This window comes from Fukomys damarensis, unplaced genomic scaffold, assembly GCF_012274545.1.
Source record: "Fukomys damarensis isolate Sample0158 unplaced genomic scaffold, DMR_v1.0_HiC HiC_scaffold_7, whole genome shotgun sequence".
In the NCBI taxonomy this organism is placed as follows: domain Eukaryota; kingdom Metazoa; phylum Chordata; class Mammalia; order Rodentia; family Bathyergidae; genus Fukomys; species Fukomys damarensis.
In genome coordinates this window covers 8,141,756-8,169,264 of record NW_022900919.1, presented here as the reverse complement: position 1 = coordinate 8,169,264, position 27,509 = coordinate 8,141,756, and the positions used below count along the sequence as shown (strand labels likewise).

At 44.3% G+C, this 27,509-nt stretch overlaps 1 protein-coding gene across 1 annotated transcript in view; it reads right to left on the bottom strand.

Annotated features, from left to right (window-relative positions):
• Positions 1 to 27,509, bottom strand: part of Adamts17 (ADAM metallopeptidase with thrombospondin type 1 motif 17) — a 281,117-nt gene that overhangs the window by 44,292 nt on the left and 209,316 nt on the right. The window contains exons 17-19 of the mRNA XM_010611091.3: positions 22,525 to 22,682; positions 18,942 to 19,101; positions 17,319 to 17,454 (exon numbers count right to left, since the gene is read on the bottom strand). Coding sequence (XP_010609393.1) covers positions 17,319 to 17,454; positions 18,942 to 19,101; positions 22,525 to 22,682 — 454 coding nt within the window. The remainder of the gene's footprint in view (positions 1 to 17,318; positions 17,455 to 18,941; positions 19,102 to 22,524; positions 22,683 to 27,509) is intronic.

Sequence of the window (27,509 nt, the reverse complement as noted above, 5' to 3'; positions counted from 1 at the left end):
TTGTCTTGACCTACTTTTGTATCCTTCTGTAAAGGTGCTCTGGTGAAAAGGTTCTTTCTCATGGCACGGTAGAAGGTAGAACAGGTTATAAATGAGGATGGGGTAGCATACAGTATGTAAGATGCAAGTAAGAAAAGCTTCATTTGAGTTCTTGCTACCAATATAAGCTTGGGAAGTTAATGACTAAGCATCACAAAGTTTTCCTTTGTAAAATGAGGTGAATGCATTGGTTTCTCAGAGGGATCACAGGGTTATTGTACCCATGAGACAGCCCCAAGTCCGTGACAGGGGGACAGAGAAATTGTGGGGTTACCTAACCCACGAGATGGCTGACGGTCACTTCCGCCCTTCTCTCTACACTGCTCACAGGAGGGATGGCCTGGCCCACTCCAGTAGGCTCGGCATGTCTGCCACATTTATAGTTTACAACTTATCAAAAAGAACAAAATTCCTAGGGGCTGGAGATTTAGCCCAGTGGTGCCATGCCTGCCAGGCAAGCACAAGATCCTGAGTTCAATTCCTAGTACCAGGAAAAAAAAAAACAAAAACCACAATTTCTGAAGTGTTAAGATTCTCTATTTTTACAACAAATTTATTTTTAAGTATGCTGCTGAAAAAAGAAAGTTTCCAAGATTTATGGGAACAAAATAAATTCCCCTTAGGGAAGAGGACAAGTAAATGGGGTTTAGGCAGCAGCCAGTGTGTTCAGGGACCCATTGTGCTCCAGCCATCATATGTGATCCAGGAAATGGACCTTGTCTCAGTGCAATTTGGGGGTTAAAATAACCCCAGAGAAGTCTGAGTTTGCTAACAGGTTGCGTACCACACCCAGTCACGAAGAATTTGGAAAAAAAACTCTCATACTTTGAGAATCACACAGCTGCTGATGTTGAAAGTTCCCATCCAAGAGTAACATTCCGGGCAGGCTGCCTTTCTTACCCATACAGGAATTTTCCAGTACAGTAGCCCTCCTGCTAACAGACTGGCCGGCTCTGGCTCTAGGTGGACGGTGTCAGCTGGATGGTCTACGCTCCTTGGTTTTGGTGTGATCACAGTAACTGTGTGTCTACATGGGTCACATCTGCTGCTTTGCCTCTCTAGTGTTAACTTCCTTTTAGTGAGAAAACTTCAGTTTTCCTTTGCAATTCTACACCACTCCCCCACGCGCTGGCCAACACGACAGCACATAAGCCAAGCCAGTCCAGGCAGACGTTGCAGGAGCCAGGACTCCGAGGGGAGAGCCCAGGAGCACATGCAGCGTGCCCATGGGACCCCATAGGGCCCATCTCCTGCAGCTGGCCCTGACAGTCCCCTCTCTAGAACCTTCTCTCAGCATCTCTTTAATTCTGGGTGCTACTCCACATCCCTTCTATATACTCTTTTCCTTTCGATACATTTTCAGATCTAGTTTCTGTAGCCTGGGATCAAAGTCTTTTGACAAACAGGTTTTTCGACTTGGCATCTCGCTTGTTAAAGGGAAGGCCCAGTGTGTTTTGGAGGCCAGTGGAGCCCAAGTTGCCTCCTTGTGTTTCCACACCACTTGATACACCTGTAGAGTAAGTGGGGAGACTGGTAGGGACAGGGGTTTCACTAGCAACCATGCCATTTGCTTATTGGATGGATACCTAGCTTTGCATTATATGAAATTGCCTAATCAATAGGAAGAAGAGGTTGGCCAAGTTTACTTTTCTAGTGGAGCTATTGGGTCACCTCAAGCAATGCCCCTTTGTGGGCTGGTGGTCTCTTGAGCCTGCTGTGAGGAGCACCATTCTCTGCAGAAGCATCAGGAAGGGAGTTTCAGGACTGAAATTCTCCTGGGAAATGGCACAGTTGTACAGGTGAACAGCACAGGTGAATGAGTGTGCGCAGTAGCACATCAAAAGTGCATCATGGAGAGATAACAGTTTCTAGCCTGTGGCTGGGCCGGAAACGAAGGACACACACCTTGTGAACCACTGCTAATAAGGCGGAGTTATTCTTTATCCAAAATTCTTTGAACTAGAAATGTTTGGATTTCTTTTCTCAGATTTAGAAGTATTTGCATTCACATAATATCTTTGGGAGGGGACCCAAATCTAAACATAAAATTCATTTATGTTTCGTTTATGTACCTTGTGCACACAGCCTGAGGGTAATTTTACGTAATATTTTTAGTGTGCCTATGTTTTGACAGTGGCCTGCCATATGAGGACAGGCATGGAATCTTCCAGATTTTGGAGCCTTTTGGGTTTCTGGATGTTCCACTTGTATCAGAACTGGTATTTGTGGGGCACTAGCTGAAAAGCAGCCTGAAAGCCTGCACTCACAGACCCTTTCCTCTGCCCTTACAGGCTGCTCTTACTAGTTCTGGGGAGGGCCCACCGTGGCTGCAGCAGGGTTCTCTGCCGTTCTCATCCTGCTCTCCTACGTGCACCACATTGCATTAATCTTATTCCTTTAGTATTAAAACCACTTTCAGAAAAGCCCCCTTGGCCTCACTGCTGCCCATGAGAAGGAGAGAGAGGGTGAAGTATTTTCCTTCCCAGGGCAATGTCCTTGGCTCACTGAAGAAATCATTCCATGGCAGGAGCTCCTTAGCACAAACGCGCACACACATGGAGTTGGAAGCACCTTCCTTGTCTCCCAGCCCATGTTCCCTGTCCCTGAGGATCTGACAATGAGGTCACACTCCACGGCGAACCCCCACGCACTGGAACATTGGTCAAAGGAAGGCCCTCAAGAAGTAGGAGGTCAGCCTTCAAAAGTGCGACAAATCTGAACAAAGGCTAGATAGACACTCAGGCACATCACATCCCTCGAGACGGTCAGAAAAAGTCCAGGACCCATGATGTTGGCATTTACCGGTGCCCCTCCGAAGCTTTATAGATTCGGCCTAGGTGGGGTCTTTTCAGATAGGCTTAAGTGGTTTCTCGTTGTGGTGGTGGAGAGATATAAAATGCAACCCTAAGGGATGGGGTGTGTTATTTTAAAAAAAACTAATACTAATACTTAAGCGTTTTCAAGTACATGGATTACTTAGAAAATATCTTCTGTTTTGTATGCAGAGATGCTGGCTATGGCTTTGGTTAAGAGCTATTTTAAATGTGTCACCTGTTTGTAGTAGTCGCTCATTCCTTTCCTGCTGTTTCTGTCTTGGGGTTTGGAGAAGAGGTGCTGGGGTAAGAAAAGGAGGGACAGTTCTTTCCCAGAGTGGGATGTGAGTGAGTGGAGAGCAAAGGCAGGCAGTCACCATCAGGCCGGCAAAGCCTGGTACAAGCTGGAGGCCACCAGACAGACTGAGGGGTCTGCGTGGTTGAGAAAGAACCCCAGCCTGGGGACCCCTACACCAGACTGGCCTCACTTCTTGGTCTAAAAGCCCTTTCTCTCTCTGCTTAGTTCTAAGCTATAAAGGAGGCAGGGTAGGGCCAATATTAAGCTTTCAGAACTAATTATTAAAGCCAAGTCAAGTCCTTCACTAACACGGTCGCAGACAGTATGTATGTTACAAAGAAATGACCAAATCCATCATCATCTGGCTCCCCGAGAAGCACACGTTACGGCCCAGAGACACAGGTGGCACAGGTGTCCCTGTCCAGTGAAAGGCACAGAGGACAGAGAGAAGTGTGTTGAGGGGGGCGTCTCCAATTTCAGACCCAACCTTCCAACCTGGGTAGCATCTCAGCAGGATGCCAGCGGTGGCTTTTCTGTGAGGTCACGGGATGGCTGGCACTGGGAGGAGTTCTGCCTCCTCTGCCTGTGTCTTTGGGAAACGGCAGCTACACTGGGCGCACGCTTTACCAGAGAGCTCCTCCTAAGGCAAGGTGTGGAGGGTGTGAGGGGGCCCAGGAGGCAGCCAAAGGGAAAGCACTGCTCACACAGGGACAGCTGGAAGGCAGCTGGCTGCACCAAACCCTCTAGCCTAAGAATCCCAAGCAGAGGTGCTAGGAGAAAGCTAGCACTTTACAATGGGAGAGGATGAGCTAAGTTGGCAGGTACGGTAAGAATGTCCATTAAGGTAATGTCCACTGATGCCTGCTTGAAAGTGGACACTTGGGACCTCCAGCCTAGGCTCCTGACTGTCCAGAGCCCTGCCCCCCTTTTGTCCATTTTCCTGGGGAAATGCCCTGGCTAGAACTTCCACTTCAATGTTGAATGTAAGGAGCAAGAACAGATAATTATCTTGTTTTTAATCTCTGAAGGAAAAGTATTTAGTCTTTTGCAGCTAAGGATGACGTTAAAAATTTTATGCTATCTTATGTCCAATTTTAGTAGTTTTTATCTTTTCAAGGCTAAACTCATTTTATGTAAGCTATAGTTCATAGTTTTTTATTACTAATCCTTATTTCTGTAAGGTCATTAATAATGTTCCCTTTCATCTCTTATTTTAGTAGCTTTAGCTTAAGTCTTTTTTTTAACCAATTTACCTAAACGTTTATTATGTTGATTTCTTCACATAATAAACTTTTGGTTTTGTTGTTTTCTACTCTCTATTTCATTAATTTTTACTTTAATGTGTATTATTTCCTTCTGCTTTAGTTTTTGTTGCTCTTCTTTTCCAGGGTCTTACTGTGGTTAGTTATCTGAGATCTTTCTTATTTTTTCAGAGATTTTTTTTTTTTGGTACCGGAGATCAAACTCAGGTCATTGTGCTTGCAAGGCAGGTGGCAGAACCATTGAGCTAAATCCCCAGTCCTTTATTTTTTAATATAAGTGTCTGAAGCTATAGACTGTCCCTTAAAAACTGTTTTAGCTCTATTCCTTAAGCTTTGGTATGATATATCTACATTTTCATTCATCCAAAAATATCTTTTAGTTTTCTTGTAATTTCTTTTTGATCTATTGGTTATTTAGGAAGTATACTGTTTAATTTCCACATATTTCTGAGTTCTCTTAAGTTTCTTCCTCTTTTTGACTTCCAATTTCACTCCACTGTGGTCAGATAACGTATTTTGTATTATTCGGTTATTGTACATTTGTTAGGTTTACTTAATGACCCTGTGTATATTCTATCCTGAAGAATGTTCCATCTACATTTGAAAAGAAATACTAGGCAGACTATTCTATAGATGCTTGTGGGTTTACTGGATTGCTCAGATCTGTTTCCCTTACTCTCTTAACTTGTTTTTCTAATCTATCATTCAAAGTAGGATATTGAAGTCTCTGTTTTAAATTTTCTATTTTTAGGGTCTTGTAGCTCCTTGATGGATTGCCCTATTATCATTTCAAAATGTCTTCATTTCTAGTAATATGTTTTTAAAATCTGTTTTGGCTAGCATAGAATTCATGCATTCTTATTAAGGCTTCTGTTTGCATCTTTGCATCTTTTACTGTCAATGTATTTGTATATAAAATGAACTTTTTATTACAGACAGCTAAGTTAGGCAGAAATACTATAGGCAGTCAGACAAGGCTGGGTCCTCAAGGGAGTCAGTGCAGAAGATGAGAACACAAAACTGGCTGGAGGGGCTTCTAAAGAGGACAGATTTACATTCTTCCCTAAGGAGTAAAAGGAAGTTTGAGATTACTGGTACCATTCCTTTGAGATTTCCTATATAAATACACCATTATCTCATTAGGGGTGGGCCATCTTCTCCCACCATGAACAGGACCAAGACTACCAATGCTAAGAACTAAAGCCAAGATGGAAACAATAGATTGTTGACCGAGGTTAATGATGTCATCAGATGCCTTTGCTACTATTGGATCAAAAGTAGCCCAGCACCTACACTTGCAATCTTATTGGTTGATTGTAGTTTTGACCCATGTTGTACCCACTTCATGATTTTGCTCTGTAAAACTTTCTCGGAGAAATGAGCTCATTGGCAACCTATTTGGGACTCCTCTCTCTCAGGAGCTAGTCCTAATCCCCATTCCTATTTCTCAATAAATTTTCCTACTCTTAACCTCTGTTGCTCCTTAGAATCCACTCTTCAACCTCAAGAAATGTGAACTTGACATTTCTGACATCTAGCAGGTTGGGAGTTACATATTTTTCCCCTGTATCATTTTAAGGAGAAAAGAATAATATTCCCTGCCTATGGACTGTTCATTCCTGCAAGAGTCGTTAGAGAACTCTTGTCAAAAAAAACATCTGGGGGCCAGAGATATAGCTCAGTGGCACCAAGCCTGCCCACCACGTGCAAGATCCTGAGGTTCAATCCACCGTAGCAAAACAAAACAAAACAACAATAAAAGAGAAGCATTTGGTAGGTCTGAAGGTGGAAGGGCCTGTTCTACGATGCAACCACCAAGCACATTTGAGCTCATTTCTGAAATTCCCTGAGCAGTTCTACAAGGTGGGAACCCTTTCATTGTTATTTTCACTACAGAATAATTTAATTTTTTTGTGGTCTGATGTTTCTTCCAGAATCTGCAGAATATATATTTTATTTCAGATGGATCACTTTATAACAAAGAATAAAAGGAAATTCAGTGTAATAATGTGCCCTCCTTCACATAATAAAAAATCACACACTCAGAGCTACTGCCTCCATTGTCTGGGCTCATGCAGAAAGTGCAGTTCCAACACATTAATGGGCAAAGCAGGAGCCAGAGGTCACCAAACTATTATTCTTGGTTACACTTCAAACAGAATTTTACCTTTTTTCCTTTCCTGTAATTAGCACATAAAAGTCAAATGGATGTCTTTCCATTTTCTTATATCCTCTTCAATCTCTTTTTTCAGAGTGCTGTAGTTTTCAGTGTAGAGGTCTTTTGCTTCTTTTGTTAGGTTGATTCCTAGATACTTCATTTTTTTGGATGCTATTGTGAAAGGAACTGTTTCCCTAATTTCTCTCTCAGTGAGTCTGTTATTTGTGTACAAGAGGGCCATTGATTTTTGGGTGTTCACCTTGTATCCAGCTACTCTACTGAATCTGTCAATTAAGTCTAGTAGTCTTTTGGTGGAGTTTTTTGGGTCTTCAATGTAGAGCATCATATTGTCAGCAAATAATGACAGTTTAACTTCCTTTCCTATCTTTATTGCTTTAATTTCTTTTTCTTGTCTAATTGCTACGGCTAATGTTTCCAGAACTAAATTGAAGAGGTGTGGTTATAGTGGGCATTCTTGTCTTGTTCCTGATTTTAATGTGAAGGTTTTCAGTTTTTGGCCATTTAATATGATGTTGGCGGTTGGTTTTTCATAGATAACCTTTATTAAGTTGAGATATAGACCATCTATTTCCATTTTTTGTAGGGTTTTTATCATGAATGGGTGTTGCATTTTGTCAAATGCTTTTTCTGCATCAATTGAGAGGATCATGTGGTTTTTGGCCTTGACTTTGTTAATATAGTGCATTACATTTATTGATTTACATATGTTGAACCATCCTTGCATCCCTGGAATAAATCCGACTTGGTCAGGATATATGATCTTCTTGATGATCCTCTGTATTCTGTTTGCTAATATCTTATTAAGGATTTTTGCATCTATATTCATTAAGGAGATTGGCCTGTAGTTCTCTTTTTTAGCTGCGTCTTTCCCTGGTTTGGGAATCAAAGTGCTATTTGCCTCCAGGAATGAATTTGGAATTATCGCTTCCCTTTCAATTTCATTGAAAAGTCTGAAGAGTAATGGCAGTAGTTCTTCTCTAAATGTCTTGTAAAATTCAGCAGTGAATCCATCAGGACCTGGGCTTTTCTTTGTTGGTAAGTTTTTAATTACATTTTCAATTTCATTGATTGTAATTGGGGGTGTTTAAAATGTTTTTATCTTCTTCGTTCAACTTTGGTAATTCATAAGTATCTAGAAATCTGCCCATTTCTTCTGTGTTTTCCATTTTATTAGAGTATAGGTTCTCAAAGTAGGTATTAACGATCCTCTGGATTTCTGTGGGATCTGTTGTGACTTCGCCTTTTTCATTTCTGATTGCATGGATCTGAGCCTTTTCTTTCCTTTTTTTGATAAGGTTTGCTAAAGGTTTATCAATTTTATTTATTCTTTCAAAACACCAACTCTTCGATTCATTTATTTTTTGTATCGTTTTCTTAGTTTCCACTGCATTGATTTCTGCTCTAATCTTTATAATTTCCTCTCTTGTTCGAGCTTTGGGTTTTTCTTGCTCTTGTTTTTCTAGGAATCTAAGATTCATCGTTAGGTTGTTTATCTGAACTTGTTCTATTTTCCTAGTGTGGACATTCAGTGCTATGAATTTTCGACATAAAACTGCTTTCATTGTGTCCCACTGATTCCTGTATGTTGTATTGGCATTTTTGTTTATTTGTAGAAACTGTCTGATTTCTTCAATTTCCTCTGTGATCCATTGATTGTTCAGGAGAGTGTTGTTCAATTTCCATGTGTTTGTGAAGCTCCTTCTGTTTCTTATGGTATTGAACTCCAGCTTTATTGCACTGTGATCTGATAATATACAGGGAATAATTTTGATTCTTTTGCATTTATTCATACCTGTTCTGTGAGCTAGTATGTGATCTATCTTGGAGAATGACCCATGTGCAGCTGAAAAGAATGTATATTCTGATTTTGTGGGGTGGAACACTCTCTAGGTGTCTAATAAGTCCATGCATTCAAAAGCTCGGGTCAGGTCTAGTATTTCATTGGTGATTTTTTGCCTAGATGCCCTGCTCCTGGGTAGGAAGAATCAACATAGTGAAAATGGCCATACTATCAAAACTGCTATACAGATTCAATGCAATGCCAATTGAAATTCCAACACTATACTTCACAGAACTAGAAAGGAGAATCCAAAAATTCATTTGGAACCATGAGAGACCTAAAATAGCAAAAGCCATCCTAGGTAACAGACACATGGCAGCGGGTATAACAATTCCCAATTTGAAACTATACTACAAAGCCACTGTGATAAAAACAGCATGATACTGGCAAAGAAACAGACCTGAGGATCAGTGGAACAGACTGGAAGACACAAAAACAACTCCAGATGTACTCAGCTACCTCATCTTTGACAAAGGAGCTGACCATCCCCATTGGAGGAAGGATGGCCTCTTTAATAAATGGTGTTGGGAGAACTGGCTTTCAACCTGCCACAGATTAAAACTAGACCCTTATCTTTCACCATGCACTAAATTAAAATCCAAATGGATTAAAGATCTAAATATTAAAACAGAAACATTAAACTTGCTGGAAGGTAAGTTAGGCAGAACTCTAGAAGACATTGGCATAGGAAAAGACTTTATGAACAAATCCCCAGTAGCATGGGAACTAGCAGATAGAATCAACAACTGGGATCTCATCTTATTAAAAAGCTTCTCCCTGCAAAAGAAACCATCAAGAGAACTAAGAGACAACCTACAATGTGGGAAAAAATTTTTACCAGCTGCTCCTCAGACAAAGGACTATTATCTAGAATATATAAAGAACTCAAAACAATCAGCCTCCCAAATATAAAGATACAATTCAAAAATGGGCATCTGAAATGAACAGACATTTCTCAGACAAAGAAGTAAAAGCAGCAAGTAAATATATGAAAAAATGTTCCATATCACTGGTCATTTGAGAGATGCAGATGAAAACAACACTGAGATTCCACCTCAACCCACAAAGAATGGCTGCTATCAAGAAATCAAACAATAACAAATGTTGGCGGGGTTGTGGGGAGAAAGGCACCCTTCTCCATTTGTAGGTGGGAGTGCAGACTGGTGTAACCACTATGGAAATCAATATGGAGATACCTCAAAGAGCTGGGACAGAGGTTCCATTCGAGCCAGCCATAGCTCTGCTGGGTATATTCCCAAAAGAATTAACATTATCACAGTAACATATGCGCACCTATGTTTATAGCAGCACAGTTTGTAATAGCTAAAACTTGGAAACAGCCCATTTGCCCATCATTTGGAAACTGGCTAAAGAAGATGTGGTTTTTCTATAAAATGGAATACTACTCAGCCATAAAGAATGGAAATTAGATTCATTCATAGGAAAATGGATAGATTTTTAAGATATACTCCTAAGTGAAATAAATAAGTCACATATGTGTAAATGCCGTCTCTGGTGTGAAAAACTAAAATAGTACTCAAGACCCTAACGGGATAATTAGCAATGTGAAATAGGAAGATAAGGGTTAAAGGTGTAGGGACAGTGGAAAGGGTAGGGGCAGGGGAATAAGGGAAAGGGAAAACAATGTGAGAAAATGTAAAAATGGAATTAGAGTTTTGGTAGGTAGGAAGGGGAGGAGGGGGTGAAGGGAGGGCAGGGACAAGGATAAAAAATGAGAACCAAGACCTGTCACGTAAAGGTACAAGATCCCAGTAATGAATGGAACTGTACTGTATATCTAGAATGTACCAATAAATTCAATTAAAACAGTCAAAAGGAAATGTCAAGTGCTTAATGATCTTTATATTTTATTACTCAAAAAATTCAGGAAGAAGGAAGGATCCCTTTTGATAAGTCTCAGACTTTCCAGGAAAAGCATTTCCCCACAGGAGAAATCTGGTGACCTCTGAACTTGGAATCTGAGATTCTGCTTGTGTTCTATAATAATCAAAGGGAGGGATACTCAAATAATGAAAACTACTCCGAAAATACTTTTTCGTTCTCTATCTTGATTCATTTCCTAATTTATATAAGGGAGGACGAAGGGTAGAGGAATGAGATGCAAAAAGGATTAAGAAGTGGTATGTACACGCACCAACTCCCCCCATGAATGCAATCACTACTGCAAACATGTGCTAATAAAAATAAAAACAAAAAAAATCCACAAATAAGGAAAGCCTTCAAAACTATCATTTAAACACAGATAAGTCCTAAACTTTAGATAATGCCAGAAGAAAGTTCCAGCAGTCCCCTAACACAGATTTCACTTGTTCGTATACCATCAGCGAGTAGACCAATAATACCAATGGCACTGTTCGCAATTACATTTACTCATTTTATTTTAGGAGAAAGGAGAGGAAAATGCAAGTTTCAGACCAGCAACAAGTGGATTAAACAATGGCATCTTTTCAAATCACAGCTACAGTTAAAGATCCACAAGTTTCAGGCTTCATTAACTCATGATGTCTGAACCTCCCGCTGCACACACATGTATACGTTCGCACGCAGAGTGTTTTAATAAGAAAATGTGGTATCCCATTCAATCTTAACCCAAACTAAGTCCAGTCTGCTTAAGATAACTGAGCAAACAGGACAAATTTAAAAACCAAACACACTTCCTCGCAGACGACTATTCAATTCAATTGCCAGTAAGTTGTTGAATGTTCTTTCCTGAATCACCCTAATTCAATATACAGTACAGCATGTACTGCCTGGGAGGAAATTCAAATCACAAATACTATGGGGAAATATCTAATAACTTGGAATGGCTTCTCAAGTGGCTAATACACCCTAAAAGAGTGCAAAAATGTTAGAAGTGAAGAACACTGCACTGGTCGCCCCTGCCTCCTGCTCCAGGACGAGCTGGGCTGGGTGTCCAGGGCCTGGCTCAGCGCATTGCTCTTTGGAGGCTGATGACAGGGGTCTCTTCCCTGTAGACTGTGGCCAGCAAGGTGAAGGCTGATGGCTACAGTTGTAGCAGCTGAGCTGATCTGTGATTTTTGCGTCTCTTGCCAATTTCAGGCCAGGTCTGCCAACTGTTTGTGTTGGTGTGTGAAATGCTGGAGAGGGGCCAGCTTCCCTGCGTGTCAGATTCCACATTCCGTATGGTTACAGCAGGGTTTGGGAGAAGCATCCACAGAGCTAGGCACAGCATTAAAATAAAGAGATGCTAATGGTGTGTAGTTGGGAAGGCACAGGAAACTGTCGGGAAATCAATGGAAAAAGAGGGTACAAGAAAATTAAAGAGAGATCAGGAGAAATAAAGGAAAATACAAGGGAAAAAGATAAATATCTCTGTTGTTTTAAAGGTTGAAGAGTAACAATAATATAGAAAGGCTCTTTCACTTTGCCAGGGTCAACAGTGGGTTTTTAAATAAACTTCACACCATCAGGTTCTTGAGCTCTGGTCTCCAATCTTGCCCACCCTATCTGAAACAGGCCCTACACATCTCCAAGTTCCACCCACCTTATACAAGGCAATTTTTACTCATGTGTTCAAATCTCATTTCCCTTTTCTACCACTCATTTTTAAGAGACCAACTTCTTCACTTCTATTTACAGTACTTACTACCTTGAGTCCATCCATACAGCCAAAGGTTCCTACAAAAGCTCATTATAAGTAGTGTATGATCTACAACAATTCAAATGTTACTGTCTAAATATGTATGCAGACTATACACATATGGAGGAACTACACATTACATAAATGTTCTGTGCATGTATATATTTAAATGTGTGTATGCACGTATGTATGTCTAGCTTGTTAGGACTTGCAAGAATTTTAAAATCTATTGTCACATTTCTTGAGCCAAATAACAAATACTCTGGTGAGTTATGGCAATTTTAGGTGACCACAGTAAGTAGCACTAAAGGAACCAGACAGTTCAGGATCAACAAATAAAACCAGCCTACAACAGACATCCAGGTATTTCATTTCTAGACTTTAAGGCAAATTCCAGGTTCTGCCTTGACTTTGATCAGTTTCATTTCTCCTCTAATTATGGAAATTCTAGAAGTCTCCGACACATGATTTAATGTCCAGGAATGGACTGTAAGGGGGTGGGATAGAAAGGACAGTGGTGTGGTGGGGGGAAGCTCATGCTTCTCAAGTTGTAGGAGTAGAGACCTTGTCCATCTTTCTCACCTGTAACTATCTTGGCCCCTAAAACTGTGCCTGGTAAAGGGAAGGTGCTCAGAGTAGATTAATTTACAGGTGTTCTATGTGCTTATGGGCTGTGCTGGATGCTGAAGAGGTGAACATTAGGCAGTGAACGGAAATGCAGAACAATAACAGTTCCCTTGGTCCGAGAAGAAAACACACCTGGAGCTCCGACCTTTAGGGCCCAGGCTCACACTGAGGGTGTGGTCTCAACATCGCTGGGGCAAAGCAACTGTAAATAATAATCTAGTTGGCAAACCATTGCTCATGGGCTAAGTTCAGCCAAGGGCTGTCTTTTATACAACCCAGGAGCTAAGAATTTTTTTACATTTGTAGAAGGTTATGACAGAATAAACATAAAACATGTGTCAGAAACCATATGTGGCCTCTAAATCTTTTTGCAAATAAAGTTTTCTTGCTCTTATTCTATGGAAATATCAAGAATGTCCTTCTGAAATTGCTGTTTTGATCATCTCTAATCTCCTGTTAGATCCACAGAGTGAATTTTTGTATCTTCTAATCCTATAATTTTGTGTTTTAGCTTCTCTTTTTTTAATCTGCTGAGATTTCTTATGTGTTTGCCATGTGTATAGCCTTATGTGTTTGAGCGTAGTTATATTAGCTGCTTTGAACTTTTTGCCTAATAATTCCAAAGTACGTGTCATCTTGGAGTCAGTTTCAATAACTGCTTTCTCTCTGGTATGGGTCTGTTTCTTTGTATGACTACTAATTTTCAATTGTATCCTGAACATTTTCAATCATACATAGTTTGAATTATCCAGCAGTCACATGCAAATAGTAAAAAGAAACATGAATTTAAATTTAATAATGTATTTTAGGACTGCAGCTGTAAACCCAGTGGTAGCTCACTTTTCTGGCAATTATGAGACCCTAGATTTGATCTCCCGCACCACACACACACACACAATTTGACTCAATGTATCAAAAACATAATTATTTTGGATGATTATGATTATAATCAATGTAACTGACCAGTCCCCCAAGTCAGACCCTCGCAACCAGAAGGCAAACCCCCCAAAGTGGATCCTCTACTGCATCCACAAGAGCAGTAAAAGAAAGCCATAGCCACCCCACTTAGCTACAAGAAAGCTGATTCTATGAAAAACCACAAGAGACCTGCTGTACCCACCCCTGCTCTATCAGCAGCCCCAGGCCCATCACCCATCAGACTCTAAAATTTTCCACCCTCTCCACCAGTTCCCCTGCCCCTACGAAACTCCCTCACATCAACCGCACACACCCTTCTCCCAGTACCAATAGTCTTTCGCCCTTGGCCCGACTGAACCCAGGTGGCAATAAACTTATTGCATGTTGTTCAGATTCTGCCTGCCTTGGTGGTCTCAATTGTGCCTTCGTCTGACCTTACAGTAGTCACATTCAAAATATTAGTATTGTATAATCCTAAATTACCTAATCTTAAAATATTACTGTTTATAATCTCTTTTCATGCAAATTTTTTGTTTTTTCACATTTATAGCACCTCTTGATTTGGACTAACCATCACCATACTAAGCACTACAGTGCTAGAATATCATTACAGAAAAATATGGAGCTTTTGTTTTAGCTGGAACAAAACTGGCCAGAATAAAACCCTGCTGCTTGTGCCGGGCAGCAGCACCAATCTCGGCTCAGTCCTTTCGCCCTGGGTGTGTTACACGGAGTCTCCCCCGTCTCATTCCTAGAGTATAAGCGCAATTTTGGAATGCTCCTGTGCAGCTCTCTTTTTCTTTTCCTCCTTGCTTTCCAGCTGCTATGTATGCCTCGAACATTCTCCTCTGATAGCTCAGCTAGGCGAGTATCTGTCAGAATCCATCAGTTTATCCACCTCTCAGATCCAGTGAGGGCCTCATTTGGTCAACAAGCTGTCAATATAGGAAATTCATTCGGGGCCATTCTCTTCTCCCGTTCATCTACTTGTCCAGTTTCTGGCTCCTCTCTGGTGTGTGTGGAACACGTGTGTGTGTGTGTGTCTGTGTGTGTGTGTATGTGTGTGGATTGTGTGTGTGCTCTGTGTGTTATGTTTCTGTGTGGTGTGTATTTTCTTGGGTTTGAACTTAGGGTCTTCATACCAAATTACATCCCCAAATCCTTTTTCTCTTTTATTTTGAGATAGGGTTTCGCTAAATTGCTAAGTTGCCTCGGGTAGGCTCAAACTCGCAATGTTTCTGCCTCAGCCTCCCAGAGTGCTAGGATTATAGGCCCGTGCCACTCTGCCAGAATCCTATTTTCCTTAAACAGTTGCTTTTTTTATATTTTCTCCAGTGTTATCATTGTAATATATAGAAGGGCTGGTCCCATGCAAGCTACTCCATCATTGCAGGACATGAAACCCTTGACTGACAGCTTTAAGCCTCATTCCATGGAGTTCTGCAAGAGAGCGTTGGCCCTTCTGCAAGAGGAGCAGAGGCTGAGAGAAATGGCCTCATTAAGGATGTGCCTCAAGTCAGCCACTGCACGCTCATTTCCCATTCATTTTATTTGGTTTCTTCCTATAATTTTAGAACGCTATAGATAGTGAAATAGTTTGAAAACGTAGCTGATTAGAAAACTTGCTTCTTGAGTGGCTCCCTAAGACATTTCTTTTTACTCTGCCGTGCTGCTGAGACCAGGTGACCTCTCCTCATGGGTCTCTTAACCTTCTGTCTATGGACTTCAGGAGGGCCCGGCCATGCTTGGTTTCAGGAGACACAGTGGGCTGCCTGACGGTTGAGTCTCCGTGCTGGCAAGTCCTCCCTCCTTTGGCCCTACCTGTGTGGCTGTCTGACTGTCTGACTGGCTGCAGTGTCTGAGGGGTGGCTGCTCATACCTAAGATACCCAAGAACATTCAGGCCTTCAGCATTAAGCAGCCTTTCATTCTCAGTCTTCCATGGAGCCTATACGATCAATGCAAGTCTTGTTTTCTTGCTCACCCTCTTACCTTCTCTCACTCAAACACATGTTAAGAGTTTGACAAAGCAGAGGGTTGACGCAAAAGCCCCAAACTGCGAAACTCCTACACCGGGCAAGTGGTACAAGTCGAGCTTAAGGAATCTAAACACTGCCATAGTAAAAGCCTAAACATGACACACAGAATCATAAAACAGAAACCATTCACCTCAACTCAAGGAAATGAGGGAGCCAAGGGACGACATCACACATCTACCAATGATATCAATGCATGGGCACCATTACCCTTGGCCACTCAGAGGCTAACATTATTTCCTTCTCCTCCAGGGGTTTCGGAGCACGATGGGTAGCAGCCTAAAATGTGCAATATGGCTTTTCTCTGCGAGATGTTATTAAATGTCACCTATAGCCTGCATTCCAGCTAGGATCGTGTATTTCCATCAGCGTTCTATCTTAGTAGGCAGAAATTTCACACAGTCATGTGGCACATAAAGGTGTTTTGGTCATTGATGAACCACATATACAACAGAGGTCCAATAAGATCACAACGGAGCTGAAAAATTCCTATCATCCAGTGACACTGCTGCCACTCTGCCATCACAGAGCAGCACATTACTCATGTGTGTGTGATGCTGGTGTAAACAACCCTACTATGCCATCAGCTGTAGGAAAGTATAGCAGTACAATTATATACAGTACATAGGACTTGATAATAAGTGACGGTGTTACTGGTTTATGTATTTTCCATACTATATTTGTTATCGCTAGAGTGTATTCTTCGTACTTATAAAAACATTTGTTCCAGTAAAGCATTATGCCCTGGTATACATACAAGCAACAGCAGTAAACATTTCTGTTTAGTGCATCACTTGACTGGATTAATTTTCTCTTGTGCTTGATTTGACCTCGGGTTGCATGGCTTGTCTGTCACGGCCCAGGCATAACAGATTATACCACAGAGGTACAGAATGATCAAAAACACAGTGAATGCTTCCATTTAAAATGCACTCCAGTAAAAGGCATGTTATCATTGATTCCCTTCACAATACTCTCTCTCTCCATGAACACACTTCTCCTACCACTCTTGCCACTTGCCAAAGCAGCTCCGGGAGCCCTCTTCTGTGAGTGTCGTTGTGAAGTGTGACGAAAGAAATGATGAACACTGCCGCTGAGTGCCATCCAATGGGAAGGCAGCCTTGTCAAAACAACGCAGCGTGTCCTCATTCCCTTTACACACCAGATCTGGAACCGTGTGGTTTCTGGCTCCTTCCAAAGTCAAAACACCGTGGAAGGCAGATATCCGAGTTGACTCAGAATATCGAGGCAGCAACTAAAGACACTCCTGAAAGAGTTGTTCCAGAACTGCTTCAGAAAGTGGCAGGGACGATGGGATGAGTGTCTCTGAGGCAACAGGGAGTATTCTGAGGGGAACTGTAACGTGCTTTCTACTGTAATACATTTCTAAAATTTAAATATCCGTTGTACCTTTAGTTCACACCACGTTACGGGCTGTACCATCTGGGTTTGTGTAACTACACACACTGATGTTCGCACCATGATGCAATTACCTAGTGACGCACTTCTCACAATGTGTTCCTGTCATAAAATAACGTGATTATTTTGAGCAAGGAGAAATCACTCAGTAACAGAACCTGGAAGACGGTAGGGCTGTGGAATTAACTGAGTACCACTATTCCCCCCATTCATGGCACCACTGCCCTAGACCTTGTGGGTCCAAGATGTAGAACACAGCTCCTTACCGTGACTGGCATGGGTGTGAGTTGCACCTTCGGACCTGGGGCTCAGGGCGGCTTGCTTGAGGACAGTCACTCTCGTTCACTAGAGTTGTAGTTTTGTTAACAATCCGGGTGCACGACACGATGGTTCTGCGTTCTCCTGGAAACCCAACCACAGGGAGCTGAGAAGCTGTGGCTGCACACACCTGAAAAGGCCATTCCTTCATACTTAATGGACAAGTGTCCAGGACCAACTACTGAGCAGTATGCTGAGAGGGAGAACTGTGTGTGACACGTTGGGGCAGCATGGGGCAGGAGAGATCCTATCTACAACAAGATGAGAAAGCAGTGACACCTCAGGTCAGCTGCGTCCTTGGACAATGTGGGATTCACTGAGGCCAAGATTCCGACTCAGGTCTTTCATTTCCAACGATTACCAATCCTCTGATCTGTTCGTCTGATATTTAAAGTCTTTGGAGATCTGGTCTCAATTAAATACCTGCACATCTGCATTACCATAGAATATGACTACTTAATACAGGATTGCTGCTTGCTGGGGAGAAGTGAGGAATAGGGCAGCTGGTATGAAAGATGCACAGACCTGTATCCCCTGGTAGGCCCCCCAGGCTCTGCAGCCTGGTGCCCAAGAGGACAGTATGGTTGCAGTCACAGGCATACGTATTGGCTGCTGGCTTGGAAGTTGGAAGGCCATGAGCACAGAGGGGCAGCTGAAGGCCTAGGGTAGTAATAGCAAACCCTTTAGAGCTCTCAAGGATAGTAAACAGCCTGCTGCAGTGTGCATACCATAGGTTTGCCACTACTGGCCTAGGCCAAAGGGAGTGTGTCAGAAAGAGGTACAGAGTGGAAAGATAACAGGGTTGACAGTGGATCCTGGAAACTATGCCAACTGCCAGGGGGCTGCTGGAGGAGAAGGCCAAGAACAAACAGTGGGGGGAGTTAGCTAAGGTGCATAGGGAGGAATTCACTGTTGACCCTGGCATGTCTGATGGGCTCGATCATGCCATGGCTGGATTTCCTTCCCATGCAGAGGGATGAGTCACTGAAATAGACACCAATTCTATGTTAGATGGTTGGCAACTGTCATCTCATCATCTCACCAGTCAACTGCTCCTCAGGACTGGGGATCGGTGGGGCTGTGCCCGGGTTCAACTCTGCAATCCCACAGTCTCAGCTGGCATCCAAAGTCCCAGCCAATTTTTTATCCTAAAGCCATGCCCATCAAACTACACTGTCCCAAGGAGCTGCCGGCTGAAAGCTTGAAATATGGCTTTCTACTGCTCCTTGCCAACAACTCAGTCCTGAAGGCCTTTGGCTCGTACTAATTCTTGCAGTATGCCTGTTTCTTTGACTCATCCTGCAATCTCCAGGACGTGACACAAGGGGTGAGCTCCTACTGAAGAGGTGAGGAAAGCCGCCACAGAGAAGGGCAAAGTCACGGAGTGAGGAATCATGCACTGAAGGCCCTGTCTGTGTGCTCTGCAGGCATTTTCCATGGGCTTGGCGAAGTTCTCGTGGAAACACAGGTTATATACTCCCCACACTCTGCGGATGGCCACAGAGGGCCCTGAGCTCCCTGCCTCCTCCTTCCCACTAGCCCGCCTGGTTGCTTGCCGCCTGGTTGCTCACCTCCTCCGCACTGCACACTACACCCTTCCCAGCTGCTGTGGGTCCAGAGGAACAAGGCATCCTGTGGCTTTGCAGGTTCACTTTGATTTTCAGCAGTGGAGTTCACAGGGATGGTGTACTCATAATGAATTTCATAATTCTGGTCATGAAATAACAGCACCTGGATCAGTGGAAAATTAGAAGACCACGTTGAGAAGGACCAAAAGTCCACAAAGCTGCTGACTGTGCAAATCAAGTTGCATTGTGGCTGCTTTTCTAGGGGGAATCGGCTCTTTTCTGGGTTCAAAAGGGTTCAACCTAGGGGTGCTCCTTTATCTCAGCTGTAGAGTCCTCAATTACCCAGTTAGGGTATGGGATGAATGCACACCGTCATTCGGGAGTTTTCTTTCTGACCCCCAAGAGGGCCAGATCACGAGGAGTTTGGGGTATAACAAGTGTGTGGGCTCCTGGTGGCACTTTTCCTGGAGAGCTGCTCCATATGGAAAAAAGTGCACAATCCTACACACCCTTGGAGATGCACTTGCAGACAAGACAGACACAAATATAGCACTTTCACCCCGACAGGCATCTGAGCAAGCAGGGTTACTCTGCTCCGAAACTGCAGGCCCCTCAACCCCATCATCAGTCACTGCTGTCAGTTCCTCCCCGCCATGAGTCAGCCCTTGCAGCTGAGTAGTCCTGTGAAGTCCTAGTGAGTGCACACAACCCAGGGGGCTGTTCTGTCTGGCCTTGTAAGCCCGCCAGGTGCACCACTGGCTTTATTCCCTGTTCTGGTGCACTGCACACCCTCCCACCGGAGAACTAAGTGCCTGGAAGTGAATGATGTATCTTCAGGCTAAGCTTGAGGCCAGTGAGTGCTCCTGGGCTGAGTAGCCAGAGTACTGGATGAGGTGCAGCACACACATGCCTATCTAGTCTTGGGCGGGCCAGGTCAAAAGTGCGCCAGACAACACGAGCCATCTCTTCTTCCACCCTCTCTAAGAGGGCCGCCAATGCTGAGCTGGGGCTGGGGAGCAGAAGGGCTAAAAGCAGACCCAACTGCAAAGACATCTTCAACAAACAGACTTGCACTAATGTATCTGGAAAAGTGCCTCCAGTTTAAAAAAAATTAAGTCTTTAAAAAGAGACCTTTATTATCTCAGGGTGAGAACAAGGCTGACAGATGGAGAATCTATATGAAACCAATTTTATACAATTTTGTAGCCATGTATAATTTGTTTCGTTTTGTTTTTTTGGTTTTTTTTTTTGGTAGTGGGGATTGAAGTTGGGACTTTGTGCTTGCAAGGCAAATGGTGGAACCACTGAGCTAAATCCCCGGTGCCACGTAAAATCTGTGTGGCATGTTTGTAACTGGTTTCAAGTGCAGGTCCCCTCTCTTTCTGGGCTCCTCATTCCACAAACATGTAAACCAGTTTGGGGATAATGGTTTTGTATACAGAAGGGGCATTCCTAGTTTCTAGACTTAAAAACATGAGTGACAATCTTATTTCAAGAGAGGGAAAATGATTAATATTCAACAAGGGCTGAAACATCAGCCATGCAAGACTTGCTTTCTCTGAGCTTTATCACCTTCTGAATCACTCCAGGCTGTGTATTTGCTTTAATGGGCTGACAACCTGCTCAGTTTACAAAAGCTTTTGGTAAAGAAGGGAAACATTCAACTTGGCGGTTGTCAGAGAAAGCAAACTCACATGCTGAGCAGTGATGCTTCTGTGTGGATTTTTACCTTGTCTTCTGCCTTCACTCTTTGCCCTTCTATCGGCTCTTAGCTCAGAGGAAAACAACTGGTTCTAATGACTTTGACCAGGAAATAACTTTATCCTAGAAAAATGGCTTTGGCATAGGTTCTTGGTCCCAGAAATCTACTTGCACTGGATTTAGTGAGCGTAGTACTAGAGTGGCAGATTTCCACGGAAACTGGCTGGCTATGGCCTCATCAGAAACTGTAACAGAGGGCCAGGGATTTAGTTCAGTGGCACCGCACCTGTCTCACAAGTGCAAGGTCCTAGTTCGATCCCCATTACCAAGAAAGAAAAAGGAAAAAGAAAGAAACTGTAATGGGGTTAAACACACACACACACACACACACACACACACACACACAAGAAACCACCAGGGGCTAACACTTGTGCTGGGTGCTGGTGGTCATGGGCAGGGCTCCGGGAGACTCCCTGGGCTACAGTCAGGAAATTCTTTTGGTGTCTCTTAACCTTGAACAACTGCAGGGTGCCAGAGATCACAAATTAATGGGGGCCAACTGCAAGTAGAGACTGACAGGAACTGAGAACAAAGTGTGTTTTGTTGACAGGTGCACGAGCTGCCACAAATCTTGTTCTTTGGAAGGAGACAGGTAATCAATAATTATCAAGAATGAAGAGTTGTCTGAAGTTGGCCACGAGTTGTGTCTTAGAGTCTGAGAAAGAAACAGTGGGGTGACTTGCCCTGGAGATCTTTCTTAAGTTTAAAAAAGAAAGACATCCCATGTGCAAGTGGCCTGCATTGAGTTGCCCTGGAAACCCTACCTAGTCAGGCCCGACTACACAGCTTTCTGGAGATCTGGAAGTAAATGCACCCATACAGCCTGATTCTCCTTCCTGATTCCCACATGGGTCTCGCAAGCCGAATCTGGCAAATCTGTGTGGTGTCAGACTCTGAGTCAACAATTCATTCCGACAACATAACTTTACTACAGGGCGGGATGATGCATCACAGCAGCTGAGAGGAAAACAGACTTGAATAGAGCAGTCTGCTCAATGGTGCCAGCTCTGCTCGGGTGCCACTTATGTGGCACTTCCTTCTGAAGAAGACAGGAACTCCCCCGTGCAGAGGCAGAGGAGGCTTCGAGAGAATTCTGAAGCATGGGAGTGGAAGGGATTAGATAACTAAAAGAATCACGTCACAGAGATACACGCACACCCATGTTTACAGCAGCACAGTCTGTAATAGCTAAAACTTGGAAACAGCCCATCTGGCCATCCGTTGGAGAATGGATAAAGAAGATGTGGTTTTTCTATAAAATGGAATACTACTCAGTCATAAAGAATGAGAGATTAGAGTCATTCATAGGAAAATGGGTACATTTTGAGGATATACTCTTAAGTGAAATAAGTCACACACGTATAAATACCAAATAGTTTCTCTGGTGTGAATAAATTGTAATAGCACATAAAATCCTAATGAGATAACTGACATTGTGAAATGGGAAGAAAAGGGCTAAAAGTGCAGGGAAAGTGGGAAGGGTAGGGGAAAGGGAATAACGGCAAAAATATGAAAAAATGGAAATAAAGTGTTTGTAAAGGGGGAGAGGAAGAGGGGGTGAAGGGAGCACAGGGACAAGGGGAAAAAATGAGAATCAAGACCATCTGTCATGTAAAGGTACAAGATCTCAACAATGAATGTAACTGTACTGTATACGTAAAATGTACCAATAACCTTAATTAAAAAAAGACTATTTTAAAAGTCATCTTTACGTTACCAAAAGGAAAAACGAAAAAGAGTCAGGAAACAGTGTAAGCATCAGGCAGCCTTGTAGACCCCAGGGTCCCTGTTAGAAGTAATCCAAGCACACAAGCCCAGGGGTTACCATCAGATGCAGTGGAGTTTTGGTTGGTCCCTTGGCAGAAATCTTCTCCCACAGGCCCCGTCTCACATAGCGGACGGTTGTGCCTGCAATCTGGAACTCTCCAGGGAGCTCGATCTTCCAGTCGCTGTTGATGGATCTCTTACCGGAGTCTTTGAGAGCTGGCGAGGAGATAGAGCACTGGGAGTCAGAGGGTGAGGATGGGGCCGGGCTGTCCACAGAGGGACTCTGGGTGCCCTGCAGGGTCTCTCTCCTCTCCATGGGAGCGTGACGGGGCCTGAGTGCGAGGAGAGCTTTCTATGAGAACAAGCCCAGTCCACGAGAGCCAAGGGCTTCGGCTCACAGCACAGGGAGCTGTGGGAAGGGATGGTGGCACCTTCTTCCCTGGCTGCTGGTCTCAAAACCAATTCGTCAGTGCTTGTGCGGGAATGGCAGGGCAGGAGGGAGTCAACTGCGGCCCAATCACACTGCACTCAACTTGCCCAAGTAGAGGGTGTTTGTGCCTGAGAAATTAATTGTTTATTGTCTAAAGCTATAAAACAAGTTTTGCAGGATTAGCAAAACTCACCCACTCATTTAAAACTTTAAAAAAATGTGACCAGCATGTACTAACTGCACATTTAATGGGAATTCTGATATTTAATAAATGCATCCAGCATATACTGATCAAATGAAGCTTCCCTTTCTCCACTTCCTCCTCACTCCCCAAACTCTAGTAATCACTAGTCTACACTCAGGTCAGTGTTCTTTCCTAAAACGTCCATGCATGAAAGAGAACAGGACTTGTCTTTCTGTGTCTGGTTTATTTCACTTTATGTTCTCCAGTTCCATCTATTTTATGACAAATGACAGGAAAAAAATAAATAAATATGGCCAAACAATCTGAACAGATACTTCTCAAAAGAGGAAACACAAATAGCCAGTTAATATATGAACTAATGCTCATAAGAGCCACCAGGGAAATGCACCTCAAAACTATAAGTGAGAACCATTTCATCGCAGTAAGAATGGCCACCATTAAAAAAACCAAAAACCAAAAAGTGACAAATGCTGGCAAAGATGAGTATTACACGTTGTTGGTGAAAACACAAATCTTTAGTCATTATGAGGATCAGTATGGGGGCTTCTCAAAGGACTAAAGTAAATGGTAAGATCTAGCCATTCCGCCTCTGGGCGCATGTCCAAAGGACACGACGTCAGCACGCCAATGAGATACCCGCACGCTCACGTAGCCGCTCACGTGGAATCGGCCTCAGTACCGATCAAGGGGTGAGTGGATAATACAACTGTGGGGTCTGTGTACACAGTGAAGTGTCATTCGGATAAAACATGAAATCCTCCATTCATTTTAATATTCCCTACCCCAGGCTTTGGAAACTGGGCAGCCTAACGCCAACATCTCCTAAGGGCCCGGCACTCCTCCGGCTGCTAAAGTGGGTGCTCCCACTGGAAGCAGTTGTTATTCTGTGAAGTATTTATGTCTGGAAACCCGTGCTGCTCGGAGATGAGGCGGTGATGCTCAGCAACTGGTATAGCAGGGTAGAGTGGGGACCAAGTACGACAGACAGTTGCTCTCAGGCTCCAGCTGAGTGGGCTTTGGTTTCCCAGAACTGCTCCCTTATGCCTCTGCTCAGGACGGAACGTGGACGGACATGGAACTCACATACTGCCGATTGGCCACAAGCATCAAATTGCTTTTATCTTCTCATTTGGATTGAAATTCTACGTAGTTTTCTTAAGGGCAACACTCTGGAGTGAAACTGTTTTCTTGTCACTGTTATGCCGGAAAAATACCCTGCAATTAACTAGAACATATTCTAGTATTTAGGAGAAGGTGGCAAACAGCAAGAGGTGATAGTGTCTGTCCCTTTTCCAAAAGCCCCAGGACATCCTCTGATCTGTGCCCTCTCTCTGCAGGTTCAGCTGGAGTCACCACTGCCCCACATTTCTTCAGGTCACTTTGGGACCCCACTCTCTACAAACAACAATATCCAGAGTCCACTCCACTCACCACCATCTGCTCAGGGAGGCCAGAAGCCAGATGTCCCCATCGAACATCACTGTGGATACTGGGAGTCAAAACCAAGGGGGGAGGGTTCAGCTGAAACTGGATTTATCAGTCTCAGGCTGCAGGGAAGATGGGGGCGGTTAGCATTGGCACCTCATCTCCAGAATGCTCTGGTCCTGGCAATCACAGGAGATGCAAACCGAAGGCTTCTCCATTACAGGAGCTGCCAGGAAAAATGGGCAGGGCTGCTTTCCAGTATAGCGATTCCCAGTTGGGGGTCCTACATAGGGTGGCTGTCGATAGTGAGTGGTTGACATTACAGGACTCCGGGGAAGGCTTAGGAAAGAGAGCACTCTACTACTTGGATCTGCATCTGTTTCTCTTCAAGAAATTCTACCTGCAATGGAAATTTCCTGCTTACTTAAAAGAGGTGAGAATGTGGGGAGACTCACAATTTCTTCTTTTTCTCTTCCAACTTCATCACCTGCGAACCGCTTTGTAAGGAACACATTTTCTGGATTAGCTTCTTGATATACTATTACTCATTTAATCTGCCCGATAACTCTCTGGGTTACTTTCCTCACTCAGATGAATAAATGGAGGCACAGAGAAATTAAGTAACTCTCCAAGAGACACGCAGCTATTAAGCTGTAGGAGTGGAGACCCGGACCTGATAGACCAAGCTTAATGCACTTACTGCTCTAGGAACGTTTAGTTTCTGTGTTCTTTAGGTTAGCGCATCAGTCTAGACTCTTACAACAATGCTAAAATGTGCAAATGAAAACCTATTCTCAGATTCTTATCATAGGTCTCATGTTCTACAGACCCTTATACAAATAATTAGCCTCATGGATTTCCACGGCGTCCAATAAGCTAAGCACCTGAAGTGTATTTGTTTATGTGAACGCTTGGTGGATCCAGGTGAAAGTTGCAGAGGTCTTGTCTTTCAACTCCTCTGTGAATATGGAAAACTGTTTCTTACATACGCAGCTGTACATTTGGTTTGAGGAATCGGTGCACGCTGCTGAGAAGCAGCAGGTAGGAAAAATGAGGAGGAAGAGTCCTCTAAGAAAACATGCAGGCTGGGCAAGGTGGCGCATGACTGTAACGCCAGGAACTTGGGAGGCTGAGGCAGGAGTATAACAAGTTCAAGCCCAGGCTGGGCAAGTCAGCAATACCCTGTGTCAAAGCAAATAATACAAAGGACCGAGGATGAAGCTCAGTGAATGCTTGTAAAGCAAGCATGAGGCCTCGAGTTCAATGCCCAGTATTGCAGAAACAGATGGAAGGGGAAGAGGGAAAGGAAGGAGCAAAGGGGAGAGAGGGAAGGGAAAGGAAGAAGGGAAGAAAAGGGTCTCAAAAGAACCAGCAGGGGACACCTACGGCACAGAAGCAATGCCCCTGCCAGCCCCTCACCCTAATTGTGACGGTGTCCTGGCAGGGCTGGCGACCCACGGTTCCTGCTGTCAGGAAGCTCAGTTTGTGAGGGAAACAGAGAACAGAGAAATACAATCAGTGTCACGCACTGTGACAGAGCTGGGTCCGGGTGGTATGGGCAGCAGGGGCAGAGGTGGCTGGGGTCAGTGTTTAGGAAGAAGCACCTATGAACTGAGCTGGTTAGAAAAGCAGAGAGAGGAGGTGGCCTGGGGGTGGGAGCCTGGCTCTCCACACTCGGGGACTATGGGGGCTATCGTCAAGGTCATCGTCCCTAGAGGGAGGTAGAGGAAGGAAAGCACAGGGCCCCGGGGGAGAAGCAAGTGAAAGGGGAAGGGGCAGCTGCCCAGAAGCACGGCTGGGAAGGAGGCAAGGGGTGGAGAGCAGCTGTAGGGGACAGGACAGCTGTCCTGGAGCTGGGCAGAAGACAGGAGGGCACGTGGAGAGGCCTGTGAGCGGGGCGTCTCCAGAGCTGGGTGCTGCCGTCCCACCCGGCCCACTCCACTGAGCGCACTGGCCACACAAAGACCACAGGGAAGCCGGGTGGCTGCCCACCCAAGACAGCAGCTGCCTGTCAGCCACATTCTTTGACCCTGACCTTCCCTGCCCTGGGCTCGAGCCGTGGGCTGAAAGTCACAGCCCTGAGTCATTCCTCTATTATGGCTATGTTGAGCACCTCGAGGGCCCGCTAACCAGCACGGTTCTCCCTCTACATGCCAGGGCACCTGGGGTCTCCCTCGGGGATGTTTTCTCTCCAGCCCTGTGAGGCCCCAACTGCACCCCAGCTCCGGACCTAGGTCTCACCCAACCCTGGTCACTTCACCATAGGCAGCAGCAGCTTGCCTTCATCAGGCTGCCCAGGGATTTGATGCAAGCCACTTCATGGGTAGCGGCCCCGGGAGAGGTCAGTGGTGCCAGGACAAACGGTTTGCTCACTTTGAGCTCCTGGATCCAGCAGCATCTGAGGGTGACGCTCAGCAACTGAGAAATGGGTCTGGCTTTCACATGGGCCTTTCGGAGGTTGGTTTTTATAAGATACTAATCATATGAGGGCAGAGTAGGTACAAAAGAAAAATCACTTCCAGGGATTCCTAGAAATCACCCCAGCTGCTCACAACATAAGCCTAGTACCTGTTGAGAAGTCGAAGGCTTGACAAACTCCGGTCATGCCTTAAACCCTCCCCTGAGTCATGCTGGCTAGTGCTCCCACACCATGGCTACTTCCCTGGCCCTTTTTGTAAGATGCTTTAAAGTGACTGGGTTATAAATGGTCAACTACACCTCTGTACGGCAAGTCAAACATCCGGAAGGTCACAAGTGGAAAGGGCTGGAAAGGGCAGGAGGGTGCACCCGGAGACCACTGGAGAAGCACCCGCAGGAGCCAGCCCAGAGGTCAGGGCTGGGAAAGCTTGGCTCCTGCCACGGGAGGCGTGGCTGCGGGGGAGACAGGACACAGTGGCAACCACGAGAGAAGAAGTGGAGGTGCAGCCAGGGTGGGCCCGGGCCGCACTCTCTGGTCACCCGAGCAGGGTGTTGCCGTCCACAT